Here is a 15,753-nt window from a genome sequence, read left to right as displayed (position 1 = left end):
CGAGTTCGGGTCACGGGTCGAAACAGATATTTATAATGTGGGCCGTTGCTTTGATCCAACGGCTCATATTCCTTCACGTCTGTGTATTAATACCCGGAATATGGAAGGTGGTAGAATCAGTGAGAACCAATGGCTGGGAATAGATTCCTCTTCTTCTTCTTCTTCTTCTTGAGCTTGCTGTCCTTCTCTGCAATATCTGAAGCTTCCAAATGCTCAGTTCAAGGTGAGTTTAGGAATTGTGGGTAATACCCAGAATCAAGTAACATAGATTGTATAATTTGTGCTTCAAAATTTGCAGGCTTGGATTAGTGACTAGTATGACTGGAACCCTGATGGTTTTTATGCTAGGTTGTTTATTTTGTTCATGGGTTTATGGTTTCAATGCGCATTTGGTACATGATTGATGAAATTTCTGGTGGTGTTTGGTTTTTGCTTCATTTCTGTATTGAAAATTTTAGTTTTGGTTATCTGCTGGGATTCTGAGACTAAGTTTAGTGTTGTTATCAATTTTGATGCAGAGTTTCCTGTGGTAAGGAATATCAGTGAGCTTCCGCAGAATAACTATGGAAGGGGAGGGTTGGCACACACTACTGTTGCAGGGTCACTCTTGCATGGCTTGAAAGAGGTACACAGTTGATGTGAAAGTTTTTAGTATTCTTGTGCTTTTGGGAATTGGAAGACCATGTCATGTAGATAATAGACCGATGATCTTTGAAGAATTATATTGAAGTTTATCGGAAGGAAATGCTCATGTTGGTGATGTTTTAATGTGACTGTCTGTAGACATTATACATTTTCTTTGTGATGAACAAGTTTAACTTCGGGATATCTTTTTTTTGCTGGCAATATGTAATGAAATTACTGGCTTTACAGGTTGAGGTTTGGCTACAAACATTTTCTCCAGGGTCAGGCACACCGATACACAGGCATTCTTGTGAAGAAGTGTTTGTTGTCCTAAAGGGTAGTGGAACTGTGTACCTAGCACCAAGCTCACACGAGAAGTACCCTGGAAAACCAGAAGAGTTCTTCATCTTTGCAAATAGCACATTTCACGTCCCTGTTAACGATGTTCACCAGGTAATCAGTGTGTCCATGCCCTAGAAGTTTCATCATCCATGAGGTAGATTCAGTTGATGTACCTTTTTTCTCATTCATAAACTATTAGAGGGTTGGCAGTTAACAAGGCAAATGACACGTCCATAGTTGAGTTTTGAGTTTAGGTTGTGGATTTTGAATTGGATCAAGGAGTTGCAAATTGTATTATTAGCAGATATATTATTCTCTAATGGATTTTTTAAACTACTTTTATGTGGTTTTGTTTATTTATCCTTCCCTATTGCTTACCAGGTGCAAAATACAAATGAGCACGAGGATTTGCAGGTGCTTGTTGTCATATCTCGTCCACCCGTTAAAGTGTATGATCTACTCCCTCCGTGTTTAATATTGATCTGTTAGATCGCTTCATGTTCCTTGTATAACCATAAGTTGTATGATACTTCTGTGCTCTCCTTTTATTTTTATTTTTAATCTTTTTTACATCAACCTGTATCCTTGATTTCAGGTTCATGTATGAAAACTGGTCAATGCCTCACACTGCAGCGAAACTAAAGTTCCCCTTCTTTTGGGACGAAGAATGCCTTGAACTGGAACCACCTCCAAAGGATGAGCTGTGATACCTGAGACCTTGTGTACAATTGTTGGAAAGCAACCACTATGGAAATCTTTGACAGGAATGAGTACAAAAGTTTTGCAGATTTTCAAGTTTTTGGATATTGTGACAAATGCAGATAGTTTCTGAATGATATGCTGATCTCAACTTCAACAATTCATAACATCATGTTACTGCATTTAAAATTGTATTAGATGCAATGATCAAAAGTTATCTCATGGTTCCAGTTGTAGCAAATTATTCGGACAGGGTTGTTCAATGTAGCAAACAATTCGGACAGGTTTCTACAACATAAACAATTCTAAAACACAGATTTAACAATTAAAAACTTTCTATTGATAAAGACTAGACTGATGTTAGTAGTGATGGGCTGATGTATGTTCCCAATATCCATCCACACGCCTAGGTATCTCTTACAAAAATTGAACTGTTCGCTGATTTTCTTATGATAACTTTAACGCAACACACAAGAGAGAGAGAGAGAGAGAGAGAGAGAGAGAGCTGGTACAAGAAAATTCTTTCAAATAAAAAGTCGAATCATCATTTCTTTTTAGTCAAGCTTCTCCTTGTGGCCTCCTTTTCTGCAACAAGAACAAAGAACTCTGCCCCAAGCATTTCATGTATGGGAACCTGTTGTTTAAGAGAAATGCTCAACTCAACCGTATCCATGATCACTTCAACCGTAATATTGAAGCCTAAAGTAGACAATACGCGAATAGCATTTGCAGTCCTGCAGATGTTCTCTCTAGTCTCTTGGGGAGTGTAGCTTCTTTCTTGCTCTTCAGGGCTTAGAATTTTTTTATCAGCTTTGGCACTCTGTTGTTCAGAATTGTTCACTTGATCCACTACCATATCGTCTGTAACTTCAACATGCTCACCAACCCAAATGAATCCATTGCAGCCAAGAATAAGGTCAATTCCATACTTTTCCAAATTATGGAAGTGTTGTTTGCGTCTTTTCACTAGATAAGGAGGGACTGTGAGCATTTGACCCCTTCCAAGCTGCAATGAGGTTTATAATATTTGATTATAATCACTATTGAAAGGTTATTCAGAGAAATATTAATAGGAGTCCAAAAATTACTAGAAAGACATACCTTCCCATACTTCTGACTTCTTGCTTGGAGATGTAAACCATCATGTTGAAAACCACGAACTTCAGCCTGGAAAAGACATTATTAGAGAGATGGAACAGATTATCAGTTCATCATTTTCTTAACTGACCTATGTTACAGGACTTACACAAATGACATCGTTCTCTTCAAAAATAGTGCGCATATTCAGCTCATCCAGAGCAGTTCGACGCCTCTAGCAAACAAAGGAATGAAACTTAAATGAGGTCATTGCATGATAAAAGAGGAGCTCACAATATGTTGAACATTCACAGATGAGCAAAAAATGAAGTCTTGTAGCTATCCTTTTGTATTACTACTATACATGCATCTTTTGACAGTTAGCAGCTTTCTCATTAACAAATAAAACTATACTACATCCAATAAATAAAAATTACAGTTATAATCTTATAACTATCGAGCAAAAGGAACTATCGAGCAAAAGGCAGTAACTAGAGGAACCTACCTTCAAGCATAGTCCATCAATTTAGAGTAATGAATGAACCAAACAGAACTCGCTGTATTTCCATTTTAGAGGGGTGATGATAGGAATTATGCCAGTTTTAATAGATTAAATAAATTCCAATTAAGTTCCTCAAATGAAGTCACATTTGTGTTAGGAAACACACTGGTACACAAAAGTTAAGATTTAGAACAGCTGCGGCATCTTACAGATTTACAAACACACTAATGCACAGACGGTTAATTACAAAAGAATTCCATGGTTCGCAACATATGTTGAATGCTGGCAATCTTGTTTTCAATAATCATTATGTGGGTGACCAATCAATAATAGTTGATTTGGCCACTTGTACTAAACAACAAACTAATTAGCTTGTCCAGGCCTTTTGCACCACTAGTCAACTATTTAGCAACATTAAGACTTGAATCTTTGATAAAAGGAGTTCACAGCTACTGATGAACATTACAGATATGACATCTCCCAGATTTAAACACAGACGGAGTCACAGATGAGTGTATGAAACAGACTTGCATGCCTTAGTTAACATTGCCATCAGTAACAGTTGGTTGGAATCAATATATTAAAAAACAAACATCTAGCATTCTATTGCAACTTTGTGCACCATTCTGAGTCCACTACATAGCAACACTAAGAATCATATTCGGTAAAAGAACTTCATCGCTACTGAAACATGATACAATTCAGTTAACAGTTTTACCTGGATGCCATCGGGTAAGTTCATTGAAGAAAGCATCAACACTGCATCATGGCTATAGTTTATCTCCACTCTCCAACGTTTCGGAGCAACCTGAACAAGAATTCATGATCAATAAACAAACACAAGCGTCAAAATGTCAGCTAACTAACTCGAAGAAATTGAGCATTCTTATGCTTTTACCTCGATAACACGCCCTACTATGATATCTCCAACCTCTGGTTTGTACCTACCATCATTTTTTCCACAATTCAATTATCACAAACACCAAAACACAATGAAATAAATCAAAACAAAAATTTATGCACATTGAATCAGTAACTACCTAGCTCTTAAAGAACGCACATAGACCAGCTTATTAACCCTCTCCACGACGCCGCAAACCGTCGCAACAACTTCACCGCTAACTTCAGAGGTCCCATGTCCCCTGAATACACACACACACAAAAAAAAAAAAAAAAAAAAAAAAAAAAAAAAAAAGATAAAAGTTACCCAGAAGCATTCTTGAACAAAGATCACAACTTTATGAAAACCCAAATCCGAAATTTCACGAATTTAAACACTTGAGAAGGAGATTTGAGGTGGGTACTTGAGAAGTCCGTCTTCGTGGTTAACGGGGATGGAATCGGCGACGATAACAGTAGCATTGGAATTGGGTTTTGAGGAAAGAGACTCGAGCTTTTCCAGAGCTCTCTGAAGGCGAACCTTCTGGGTTTGGTTCAAGGAGAGCTGCAACCCTCTCATTTTTCACTCACTGTTACAAAAACCCTAACTAAACCTTTGCCTGAGATTTTAGACTCTCTACATGAATTGGAATTTGGGAGGCACCGATTGGGTCCGATTAGAAACACGAGCCCACGTTAAAACGGACACAGTATTCACTGGGCCTTGTAGAGTTAAAAACACTACAATTTTGCTCACCATGCCACTTGGAGTGAAATCTACAATTCACATTCTCTATTCTTCTATTTCTTTTTTTAATAAATAGATTTTTGTCTTTCATACGTTGAATTTTTTTTTTATATTTCAACCAAAAAATAAAGAAATAATATAGATCGTAAATTAAAGAGTGTGAATTTTGTTTTTTTATTTATTATTATTATTATTATCTATACTATTATTAAGACAAGAGGTTTTGTACGAAATTATATCCGTTTTTTATTGTTTCATTTGAGAATGAGATATATTTTACTTTTTCGTGCAATGCCGCTCCCAAAACCTAGCCGTATGTGCTCGGTGATCCAAATATGGCGACCGCTGTCGGTCTCCATCCTAAGTGGAGAAACCCTCTCCACCTCCCACAATCCAATATCAGCCCTCCAACGATGGTTCTTCCCGGCGACCACCTAACAACACGAAGGTTCTGCAACTTTCAGGATTTCTGATCCTTGCCGGATTGAGTTCGGTCCTAACCGCGGCGGACCTTCAGTGCGAGTCTCGTGCGCTTGTTTCTAAGCGGCAATGGTGGCTTGCTCTTAGGAGCGAGTGGATCTCTTGATTCGGGCCTCCGATCTGTCAAACTTTGGGACATGATGAAGGTGGTGAAATCGGTGTTTCATCACCGAAGCAAGCATATCAGGGATGATGAGTTTGCTGAGATTGGAAGGACTCGACCACGTCGGGGACGTCTTAAATTTAGAATTCTTGGTGATTCTCGACGTTGGTTACCTATGCTACTGTGGAGAGACATGTCTCAGCATCCGGGGTGGAGACGAGATCGACTGCGTCTAGTATGTGTTGCGGCGATGGTGGCCACGACGGGGATGGTGGCCGCAAGAGTGGCTGCGCAGGCGAAGATGGTGGCAAGGGCGCAGGCAGAGGCTTGTGTGCAAGCTGACGTGGTACAAGCAGCGGCGATGGTATTAGTGGTGGCTGGAGTAGTTGAAGGAGAAGGGGAGCCTAATTAAGGGGTGCACAAATCAGTTGAGAAGCCCAGATCCAAGTCCAGGGTGCCCAGATCATTTTTGTGGCCCAATTCAATTTGCAAGCTTTGGGTGTCCAAACAAGAGTTGTGGGTTGACTATGGTTGGGTGAAAATAACATTTTGGAGGCCCAAATCAATGTGGATGCTAAAGTCCAAAGAGCTTTGGGTATCCATGACAAGTAGGAATGTTTTCTGGAATTGGGCTCTTCTGATGAGCTATAACTCTAGCGGTTTTCGCATTTGGGATCCAGGAGGATTGTCGCAGCTAATCGTCATGTTGTTCTTTATATTTTAGGGGGCGTCTATGTACTATGTTTATTTTCATAGTTTTATAGGCTCGCTCTTAATAAGTGAGCACTAGTTGTCAATTGAGTGGTGCTAGCATACAACGTCCTAAACTTGCCCTAGAGTTGGCAAGGGAATGTATGTATCCGTGCCATTCTGGCTTGAGATGAATGAATGATTACTCGGTTCAAAAAAAAAGACAAGAGGTTTTGTTAGCCAAAACTCAAAATTTTAATAGATTTAACCTGAAATATTAAAAAAAACTTTAAAAATAAATTGAATCACAAGAATAAATATGACAATTATAAAATAAGTAAAGGGTCTTTCTAAATATACCCAGCAAATTTCTATGTATACCCAGCATATCAATTTTTGCATGAAAACACAGTTATATCCTCGTATGAAATGACAGTAATGGTCACGGCCGGTAAATAAAGATAATAACAAAATAAACTATAAAGTCTGAAACTCTTTTTTGTATTTGTACCCAGCAGTTCACTGTGTTCACGTTGTTATGTTGTTTCTTTCAGCAAAACCTTAAACCCAAATTTCACTTTCCTTTATAATTGCTTCAAGGGTTTAATACACATGATATCGACAAAGTTGTGACTGCAATTTGGAGGCGTCAAATAAGGTTTGTTCATTTTGTTTATCATAGAACCGGAATAAAAAAAAAATTGCTGCAGTTTATCACACTTCGATCGGTCAATAAACACTGAAAATAATTAGAATATTCGGTAGTTTACCACCGAATGAAATAGGTACGTTCGGCAGTCAACCACCGAAAATTGCTATATTATTCGGACGACAACCACCGAATTTTACTGATCTGTTCAGGCCATAAACACCGAATATTGATAGAATTTCGGCAGACAACCACCGAATGTTACTACTTGTCGAATTCTTTTATTATTTCCCGTTCCTTTTATCAGAAACTCACATCGAGTCGGTCCTCTTTAATGAAGCTCCGGACTAGTCCTGTTGGAATTTACTTAGAATATTTCAAAATACCAGCTATATTCGAAACCTCCATTGGACCTTTAATTGCAGATGGCAATAGTCATTAAGTCTCTTTGATTGTGATTGACACAAAGATTTCATCAGTTTACTCATATATCATTCATTTGTTCAAAGTCTGCAATTATGGTGGTTCTTTATTTGCTTTCTTCCGTTTTGGTTTACTCATCAATGTCAAGATATATATTGCCTTTATGTTACATAAGGTACAAAGTTTAAATGTCATTCCTATTTTGAAGGTTTGATTCTTCCTAATCAATGTCATAATATTCCTTTCGGTTACATAAGTTACATAGCTTAATTGCTATTGTTAAATTGTCATTGCATTGATCATTCCTGCCATATATATAATCCCTAGCTTTCCAGATCAAAACACACAACAAAACTCAATCCTTTGTTTCCTTTCCGAGCTCAAATTTCTCATGTGTTTCCTTTAATTTTTATATTCCATCAAAAGAAAGTTTTCAAGTTGTTCGATACGATCCAAGTATTGTGAGTGTACACCTACAAGGATCGAGGTTGTTGTACCCGGGAGGGTAGGCTGTCATCACTTGCTACACCGAGATATAATCTCCGAAGGGCGGACATCTACTCTTAAGGGTAGTGTACCACATGCCTCAACCTACAAGTTCTTACTCAAAGCATCATCCATCTCCAGAATTTCCAACACAGTTGGGGAACGAACTTGGCATAACGCTCATTGATGCGGAACGCATCATAAGTAACTCAACCAAGGGAGATAATTGGGGTTTTGGTGGGTGTGGATTTTGTTGGGTGTGAGTTTTGGGTGTGAGTTTTGCTGGGTTTAATTAATAATAATTAAGGGTAGTATTGGAAAAATTGCAGTAACTAGAAATTATATCATTTTGTTGGGTGTAAAAAACTTGCTGGGTCTACAAAGAAATTTGCTGGGTATATTTAGAAAGACCCGTGAAAAAATAAATTTCTATTATGAAAATTTAAATAAAAAAAATGATCTCACAGCCTTCTCTTTTCTCTCTGCAATAACTATTTTCTTTCATTTATTTTTTTTATTAAAAAAAATTATTACACATGCATGTATGAAGAAGACTAGTTACTATTATACCAACTATCGGTAGACAACAACAAGAGTGGAACTTAGAAAATGCTTCACTATAAACATGAGATTTTTGCAAGTAGAAACCTGTATGGAGTCACTTGTTTTTCAACATCTTCAAAAACAAAAATAAGTCATTTTAGTCTGGCCTCTCTCACTATTTTCTCTCTGCAATAATTGTTTTATTTCATTTATTTTTTTATTAAAAAAAATTATTACACATGCATGTATGAAGAAGACTAGTTACTATTATACCAACTATCGGTAGACAACAACAAGAGTGGAACTTAGAAAATGCTTCACTATAAACATGAGATTTTTGCAAGTAGAAATCTGTATGGAGTCGTTGAAAAAACAAGTATCTTCAAAAACAAAAATAAGTCATTTTAGTCTGGCCTCTTGGACATATATATACCTCAAGAAAAAGGTTTTTTCGGTTCGGTTTCAATTTTCAACTGTTAGATTATCAAAATTAAAACCAGCCAATTTAGTTTGTTTCAGTTTATGTAGGTTTGATCAGTTTTTCCTTGATATGTATCTATGAGCTTTGATCTGGCGCAATCCTTTATCCTGAACAGACTTTCCCTTATTAACAAACTCACAAGCAGAAAAAAGATGCTATTCTCAAAAAAAAAAAAAAAAAAAAAGGATGGACGTCGTCTATCTAAACTAATTCTCAACTGGACGAAGAAAATTTGACTCTTTTCACTTCGATTAGGAAAAAATCGTTTTTATGAAACTGATTTGATTATGTGCAAGATATTGTGACTACTAAAAATCCGCAATGCGTACCTATCAAGAAGGCAAGAAAATACGGAAGGTAGGTAATTAACAAAGTGGCTAAAATTGATACACAAACAATTAAACAATCACTATTTTCTTCCAAAAACAAAAAAAAAATATACAATTACTATACGAATCAACAGTTTTGGATGATTTTCAGTGCATGATTCTGCAACATAGGAAAACCTTACTAGGGCTGTAAATAGGCTCGATACAGCTTGTGTTCGACTCGTATTCGGCTCGATTTTAGCTCGTTCGGCTCGTGTTCGTAAGATAAATGAGCCAAGTTTGAGCTCAATATGAAGCTCGACAAAAAAACGAGCTGAGCTTGAACAATGATATATTCGGCTCGTCTAGCTCGTGAGTAGCTCGTATTTTTCATGAGTAGATCTAATTTGTTAAAACTCGGCTTGTTTATTAAAACTCGACTCATGAAAATTTATAGTATAAATAAAAATATAATTTTTCTAATCTCAAATATGTAATTCTTTTTATTACCTTCCTTTTCAATTGGAAGAGAATCTAAGAATTTAAGTACAATAAATCCAAATTTGATGGTTAGACATCAAATTTGGTTTACTATTTTAAATTTTCCTTCTTCCTTTTATTTTTTTATTTTTTTTATATTATTTATTAAATTTAAAGTCAAATGAGCCAAGCCGAACCTATTCAAGCTCAAACTCGTCCAATAAATCAAACTGAGCCGAGCTCAGCTCGAGCTTAAGAAAAATATTCAAGCCGAGCCGAGCTTGAGCATGGAAAAAAATATTCAAGCTTTAGGCCGGCTCGAGCTCGATAAAAAGCAAATGAGCCGAACATGATCACCTTGGTATTCGCTCCGACTCGGCTCATTTACACCCCTAAACCTTACAAAAGCCTCCGAAGAATCTTCTCTTCCTCACAATCTCACCAACTTTGTTTCCCTTCTCGATCGTTTCGTATAAAGTCATTAATCTCTAACCTCTCCCCCCTAAATCTTCTCACAATGGCTACCACTCTCCCTCCTCCTCTTCAACCTTGACTGGCTCCACCGTTTTGTAAATAACAACTAAAAGGACAGGATGGCCTCCTCCCCGACAACCCGCCACCGTCTGGGCCTCCTGTCGTCCCCCTTCCTCCTCTTCTTCGTCCTCTTCCACTACCACGTCCCAGCCGCGAAAGGCATACGCCTGGCCGGCATCATCCGGAAGCCCTCTCCGGATGTTGCCAACATATTCCGAGAGGCCCCGGCCTTTAGGAATGGCGACTCCTGCAGCGGCGAGGAGAGGATCCACATTGCCATGACGTTGGACTCTAACTACTTGCGGGGCACGATGGCCGCCGTGCTTTCCATCCTCCAGCACTCCACATGCCCGGAGATGGTCGAGTTCCACTTCCTGTGGGCTCGGTTCGAGCCCGACGTACTCTCCAACATCAATGCCACCTTCCCCTATCTCAAATTCAACGTTTACCGATTCGATTCCAACAAGGTACGTGGCAAGATATCAAAGTCCGTACGCCAAGCCCTAGACCAGCCCTTGAACTACGCGAGAATATACCTTGCTGACATCATCCCATCGGACGTGAAGAGGGTTTTGTACCTGGACTCGGACCTTGTGGTGGTCGATGACGTGGCGAAGCTATGGAAGGTTGAGTTGCAAGGCAAGGTATTGGCTGCACCGGAGTACTGTCACGCGAATTTCACACAATACTTTACCGACGTGTTTTGGTCCGACCGGGAACTTTCGAAAACGTTTGGGGGCCGAAATCCTTGCTATTTCAATACAGGGGTGATGGTGGTGGATGTGGACAGGTGGAGACAAGGTGGCTACACTAAGAAAATGGAGGAGTGGATGACGGTGCAGAAGCAGAAGAGGATTTACCACTTGGGGTCTCTGCCGCCGTTTTTGTTGGTTTTGGCGGGAGATATTAGGGCTGTGGATCACAGGTGGAACCAACACGGGCTCGGCGGCGACAATCTTGAAGGAAAATGTAGGAGTTTGCATCCTGGTCCTATTAGCTTGCTTCATTGGAGTGGGAAGGGAAAACCCTGGTTGAGGTTAGATTCGAGAAAGCCTTGCACCGTGGATCATCTCTGGGCTCCGTACGATCTCTACCGTTCGTCTGCGCATTATTTCGAAGAATGATGAGACTAAGAAAGAGCCAAACAAAAAGGATACTAACGAGTGGAGCTAATTTGATCAGTTGGATCAAAATGAGGCAATGGGGATAAGGGAGTTTGAAATAGTTTACTTGAAAAGAGGAAGAAGGTGAAAATGGTTAATGGGTATGTGCCTCTACCTTTTTATTAATTTCTTTAGTTTTTCTTCTTTAATTGGACCGATTAAATTGTAGAGGGGAGAAAACAAAAAAATGGGTGGGAAATAATATTTTGGTTTGGCTTGAAGATGGTTAACTAGATGCAGGGTTTAATTCTTCGTTCCACAAGCTAGGGTGCTAATTAAGAAGAAAGGACTAATTTGTACTGTTGTTAATGGTTATGGGCATATATACTTTAGAGGAGTCTTTTAGTGGCATAGTTTACACAAGGAGGAAGAGACTAATATTATTTGAGTGTTCTTTTTCTTTCTTCTCTTTTTGATATATATTATGTACTCCTTAATTTGTATATAGAATAGATTTGATTGCCAGAAGTAATCCTCTCAATTACCTCAGTTTGTCTGTACGCGCGTTTTTATTAGTTCCGGCCACCATATAGCGGAACTACGTACATAAGATCTAGAAGAGAGGTCAGGTTGAGATTACTGGAATAGACTTATATGATAATTTTGTCTTGGGGTACAAGTTAGGGTTTATCTGTTAAAACTGAGGAAAAAGAATCAGGAAAGTAATTCATGCTGCTTGTAGGGGCTAAACAATTACCAATACCAAACACACCGCGTATGTACACGAAATTAACATCTTCACTAAGAAGAAATATCCCATACAACCTGTACGTTAGTCCACACCTACGTTTGATTCGATCAAGACTCCTTGATCAAGTTTTGAGGGGAAAATAGAAGAATAAAATGTCATACTATAGACAAAGGCCACGTTTGGTTGTCTAGAATGATAGAACGGATCTTTATCCTTACTTGCTTCGGAATGGAAAGAGCAATTACATTCCCATTTAACAATTTTAGTGTTTGGATGAAACTGGAATTGATGTCATGAAGAGAAAAATTGGGACAGTCTTCCAATTATGCCCTTTTGTATTGCTCAACTCTTTTATGAATGACTGAAGCTTTTGCAGTATCATTTTCTTTTATCTATGTAGCCATCAGTTATGTTTTGCGTGATTTTTATTGATCTTAACAACGAAAAAAGAAGATTCTTAACGACGAAAAAATATGACAAAATTTAAGAAAGACATGGTCAATTTGAACAATTCGATGATTTAAACCAAGTGTTGGAGATAGATAAATGGGAACAAATTAAGTGAATGAAACGCAGGGTGACAAATCGGTGATTTAAAGTTTAAACCAACTTTCTACACTCTGCAATTGCACTCTTAACCCTTAAACAAAGGCAATACGTGTTCTACTAAAGCAATTCAGCAGAAAACGCCAATCCCTTCCACTTACTACCAAGGCAACTGCATGTTAGAGAGATTTCCTCTCCAATTCAAAACTGATTGTATAACTGCACATCAGTTTTGATTTCTTGTAATCATAGCATTCAATAGTGTTATAGCATTTGTAACAGCTTGTAATCTTTACATTGAATACTGTTATAACTCTTGTAACAGTCAGTCATAGGTTAGCTATATATATCTGTAAATTTTAATCCTACAAAATCAATGAAAACCATTTTCTACATGGTATCAGTAGTTTAGGTTGCTTACCTCCATCGATCCTTCCTTCATCTTTCTCCTCACTTCTGCCTTCCCTCTCTCATGGCTGCCACCACTTCCTCCAATCCCTCTCCTAACACTGCTAGCTTCATCAAACTCACCGAAACAAATTACCTTGTCTGGCTGCGCCAAATCAAACCCTATCTTAAAGGGAATGATCTATGGGGCTACATAGATGGCTCCAAAACAGCTCCTCCACCTCTCATCACCTCAACCCCCATGCACCAATGATCAACCCGCCACGCAAGAACCAAATCCCTGCATATGCAAAATGGGATAAGGAGGATCAATTAATCGTCAGCATTATCACCACCACTCTCACCGAAAGCATTGCCCAGCTTACCATTGGTTATGACACATCAAAGGAGATTTGGGACTGCCTTGAGCGTCACTTTGCCCCAAAAATCTGTAGCTAGTGCGGCCAATCTAAAGATGCAGCTCCTCGACCTTCACAAAGGCAACCAATCTGTTGATGAATATCTTCGCCATGCCAAATCAATTGCTGATGCCTTAGTCTCCATTAACAAACATGTTCCTGATGAGGACTTGGTCATTGCCACTCTCCATGGTCTCGGTCCCGATTATAGCATGCTTCGCACTGCCCTTACTCAAAAAGCCTCCGCTCCCTGATTTCACTGAACTCCGGGCTCGAATCTCTCCTTTGATGCCCAGCAATCTCGCCCTGCTAAATCTCCTACGGCAACTGCACTCTTCAATTAGAACCAAGCTCCTTTTGCCCGACGTGATCACCGCTCCACCTCTGGTCGTCTCTTGTTTCAAGGCCCTTGTAAAGATGACCTTTATCCGCTCAATCTGTCCCGCGTTTTCAGTCCTCCACAAGCCCTTGCTTCCGTTCACTCCTCTATCTGGCACAATCGTTTGGGTCATCCGTCGTCCACTGTTTTAGCTCATCTAGGTTCTACAATAAATTCCAAATTGTCTTTTAATTCATTTTGTCGTTCTTGTACACTTAGCAAATCTCACCAATTGCCTTTTTCCTCCAATAAAGAGACAGCATGTTCTCCATTCCATATTCTTCATAGTGATGTTTGGGCCTCATCTGTTGTTTCTGTTAGTGGTTTCAAATATTATGTTCTTTTTACAGACGAATTCTCACGTTACACTTGGATTTACCCCATGAGTCGCAAAAATGAAGTTCTCACTCATTTTCAAACCTTAGTTGCCATGATTCACAATCTTTTCCACCACACAATCAAATTTGTTCAAAGCGATAATGGGACTGAATATGTTAATAATGCCTTCTCTCATTATTTCAAATCCTTGGGAATTCAACAGAGATTTTCTTGTCCACACACACCACAACAAAATGGTCTTGCCGAGCGCAAACACCGTCATATTATCACTATGACTCGCAGTCTCCTTCTCACCTCTGGTGTCCCTCATCATCTTTGGGTTGAAGTTGTCTTAACCTTTGTTTATCTTATTAATCTTCTTCCCACACCCACTCTTAATTGGGATACTCCGCATACTCGTCTTTATGGTCATCCACCCTCTTATTCTTCCCTTTGGGTTTTCGGTTGTGCTTGTTTTCCTCATCTTGGGTCTTATGTCTCTAACAAATTTTCGAGTCGTAGTATTGAGTGTGTTTTTCTTGGTTATAGTCCTCAACACAAAGGTTATCGTTGTTTAGATCCCACCACTGGTCGTGTCTACATCTCTAGGCATGTTATTTTTAACGAATCAATCTTCCCTTACAAAAATTTGCAGGCACATTCTATTTCAAGGTCCATCCCATTGGAGTTCACACTATTATCCAGTCCAGACCTTCTTCTATCCCAGCCCAGTTCAGCTGGCCCAAGTCACAATACAACGACTGACATCGCTTCAGTTGATGTCGTCCAACCTCACTCTGAGCCGCGTGAGGTAGATCTTCCCATCGATCCCGTTCCAACGCTGCTTGCACCATCGCCGCCTCCAGTGCCTCTTGTCGCTCCAATACAGACCTACCAGCGCCGCCGTGTGCCACAGGCTCCATCATCCATCCCGGCCTCATCTGGTCAGCCGGTGATTGTTGTGACTGTTCCACCGCCTGCTTCCTCTTTGGCTGACATTCCTCTGGCTACCTCTCCTCCCTATCCGGATCCTCCAGCCTCACCGCCAGTTCAGCCCAGGCGAACGCGGCTTCAGAATGGCATTGTGCAGCCTCGGGTCTGTACCGATGGCATTGTCAAATACCCACTTCCTCGTGCTCTCCTCACGGCTATTGAAACAGCTGAACCCACGTGCTACTCTCAAGCCTCCAAACATGCGGTATGGCTTGCTGCGATGGTTGATGAAATCAATGCTTTAATGAAAAATAATACTTGGACTCTGGTTCCCCCATCTCCATCACAGAACCTTGTAGGCTGCAAATGGGTATTCCGCGTGAAGCATAAACCAGATGACACAATTGAACGCCACAAAGCCAGGCTTGTGGCCAAAGGGTTTCATCAACAAGCAGGTATCGACTATACCGAAACCTTTAGCCCTGTGATTAAACCTGCAACTATTCGTTTTGTGCTTTCTATTGTTGTGTCTAGAGGATGGTCTCTTCGTCAATTAGACGTTAAGAATGCCTTCCTCCATGGATTTCTTCAAGAGGATATTTATATGACCCAACCACCAGGTTTCATTGACTCGTCTCGGCCCTCTCACGTTTGCAAGCTTAACAAGGCCCTCTACGGTCTCAAGCAGGCTCCGCGTGCGTGGTTTCACCGTATGACATGCTTCTTATTATCTGTTGGTTTTGTACAGAGTTTGGCTGATTCGACTCTGTTCATTTTTCGTCTTGGGTGTCATACCATTTATTTTCTGCTGTACGTTGATGATATAGTGGTCACCGGCAGTGATGATCGACTTTTACAGAGTTTTATCG

The 15,753-nt window shown here is 39.6% G+C and overlaps 3 protein-coding genes across 3 annotated transcripts; 2 read left to right on the top strand and 1 right to left on the bottom strand.

Annotated features, from left to right (window-relative positions):
* Nucleotides 1–93: 93 nt before the first annotated feature.
* Nucleotides 94–1,906, top strand: LOC133739411 (auxin-binding protein T85). The gene is made up of 5 exons (XM_062167192.1): nt 94–223; nt 519–625; nt 874–1,077; nt 1,348–1,415; nt 1,562–1,906. Exons 1-5 carry the CDS (start codon nt 130–132, stop codon nt 1,671–1,673), a joined length of 585 nt encoding a protein of 194 aa, XP_062023176.1. The 5' UTR covers nt 94–129; the 3' UTR covers nt 1,674–1,906.
* A 76-nt stretch (nt 1,907–1,982) lies between these two features.
* Nucleotides 1,983–4,819, bottom strand: LOC133739410 (exosome complex component RRP4 homolog). Its single transcript, XM_062167191.1, has 7 exons — nt 4,549–4,819; nt 4,285–4,386; nt 4,143–4,188; nt 3,963–4,052; nt 2,912–2,977; nt 2,767–2,832; nt 1,983–2,671 (listed from the first exon to the last, which is right to left on the bottom strand). Exons 1-7 carry the CDS (start codon nt 4,701–4,703, stop codon nt 2,210–2,212), a joined length of 987 nt encoding a protein of 328 aa, XP_062023175.1. The 5' UTR covers nt 4,704–4,819; the 3' UTR covers nt 1,983–2,209.
* Nucleotides 4,820–10,012: 5,193 nt separating this feature from the next.
* On the top strand, nt 10,013–11,679 carry LOC133735259 (probable galacturonosyltransferase-like 4). The gene has a single exon (XM_062162661.1). The coding sequence runs from the start codon at nt 10,108–10,110 to the stop codon at nt 11,170–11,172; it is 1,065 nt and encodes a 354-aa protein (XP_062018645.1). The 5' UTR covers nt 10,013–10,107; the 3' UTR covers nt 11,173–11,679.
* Nucleotides 11,680–15,753: the final 4,074 nt, after the last annotated feature.

This window comes from Rosa rugosa, chromosome 3, assembly GCF_958449725.1.
Source record: "Rosa rugosa chromosome 3, drRosRugo1.1, whole genome shotgun sequence".
Classification (NCBI taxonomy): Eukaryota; Viridiplantae; Streptophyta; class Magnoliopsida; order Rosales; family Rosaceae; genus Rosa; species Rosa rugosa.
Note: the sequence above shows the minus strand (reverse complement) of the source record. Positions and strands in the feature narration are given on the sequence as shown.

What these genes read in the sequence shown, in the direction of transcription:
- LOC133739410 (XM_062167191.1), bottom strand. Translation starts at nt 4,703, where the DNA reads ATGAGAGGGTTGCAGCTCTCCTTGAACCAAACCCAGAAGGTTCGCCTT. An exon ending in TAGTAGGGCGTGTTATCGAG is followed by an intron (nt 4,053 to 4,142) that starts GTAAAAGCATAA and finishes ATTCTTGTTCAG; the next exon opens with GTTGCTCCGAAACGTTGGAG. An exon ending in AAGAGAACGATGTCATTTGT is followed by an intron (nt 2,833 to 2,911) that starts GTAAGTCCTGTA and finishes TGTCTTTTCCAG; the next exon opens with GCTGAAGTTCGTGGTTTTCA.
- LOC133739411 (XM_062167192.1), top strand. Translation starts at nt 130, where the DNA reads ATGGCTGGGAATAGATTCCTCTTCTTCTTCTTCTTCTTCTTGAGCTTG. An exon ending in TTCCAAATGCTCAGTTCAAG is followed by an intron (nt 224 to 518) that starts GTGAGTTTAGGA and finishes ATTTTGATGCAG; the next exon opens with AGTTTCCTGTGGTAAGGAAT. An exon ending in TCTTGCATGGCTTGAAAGAG is followed by an intron (nt 626 to 873) that starts GTACACAGTTGA and finishes CTGGCTTTACAG; the next exon opens with GTTGAGGTTTGGCTACAAAC.
- LOC133735259 (XM_062162661.1), top strand. Translation starts at nt 10,108, where the DNA reads ATGGCCTCCTCCCCGACAACCCGCCACCGTCTGGGCCTCCTGTCGTCC.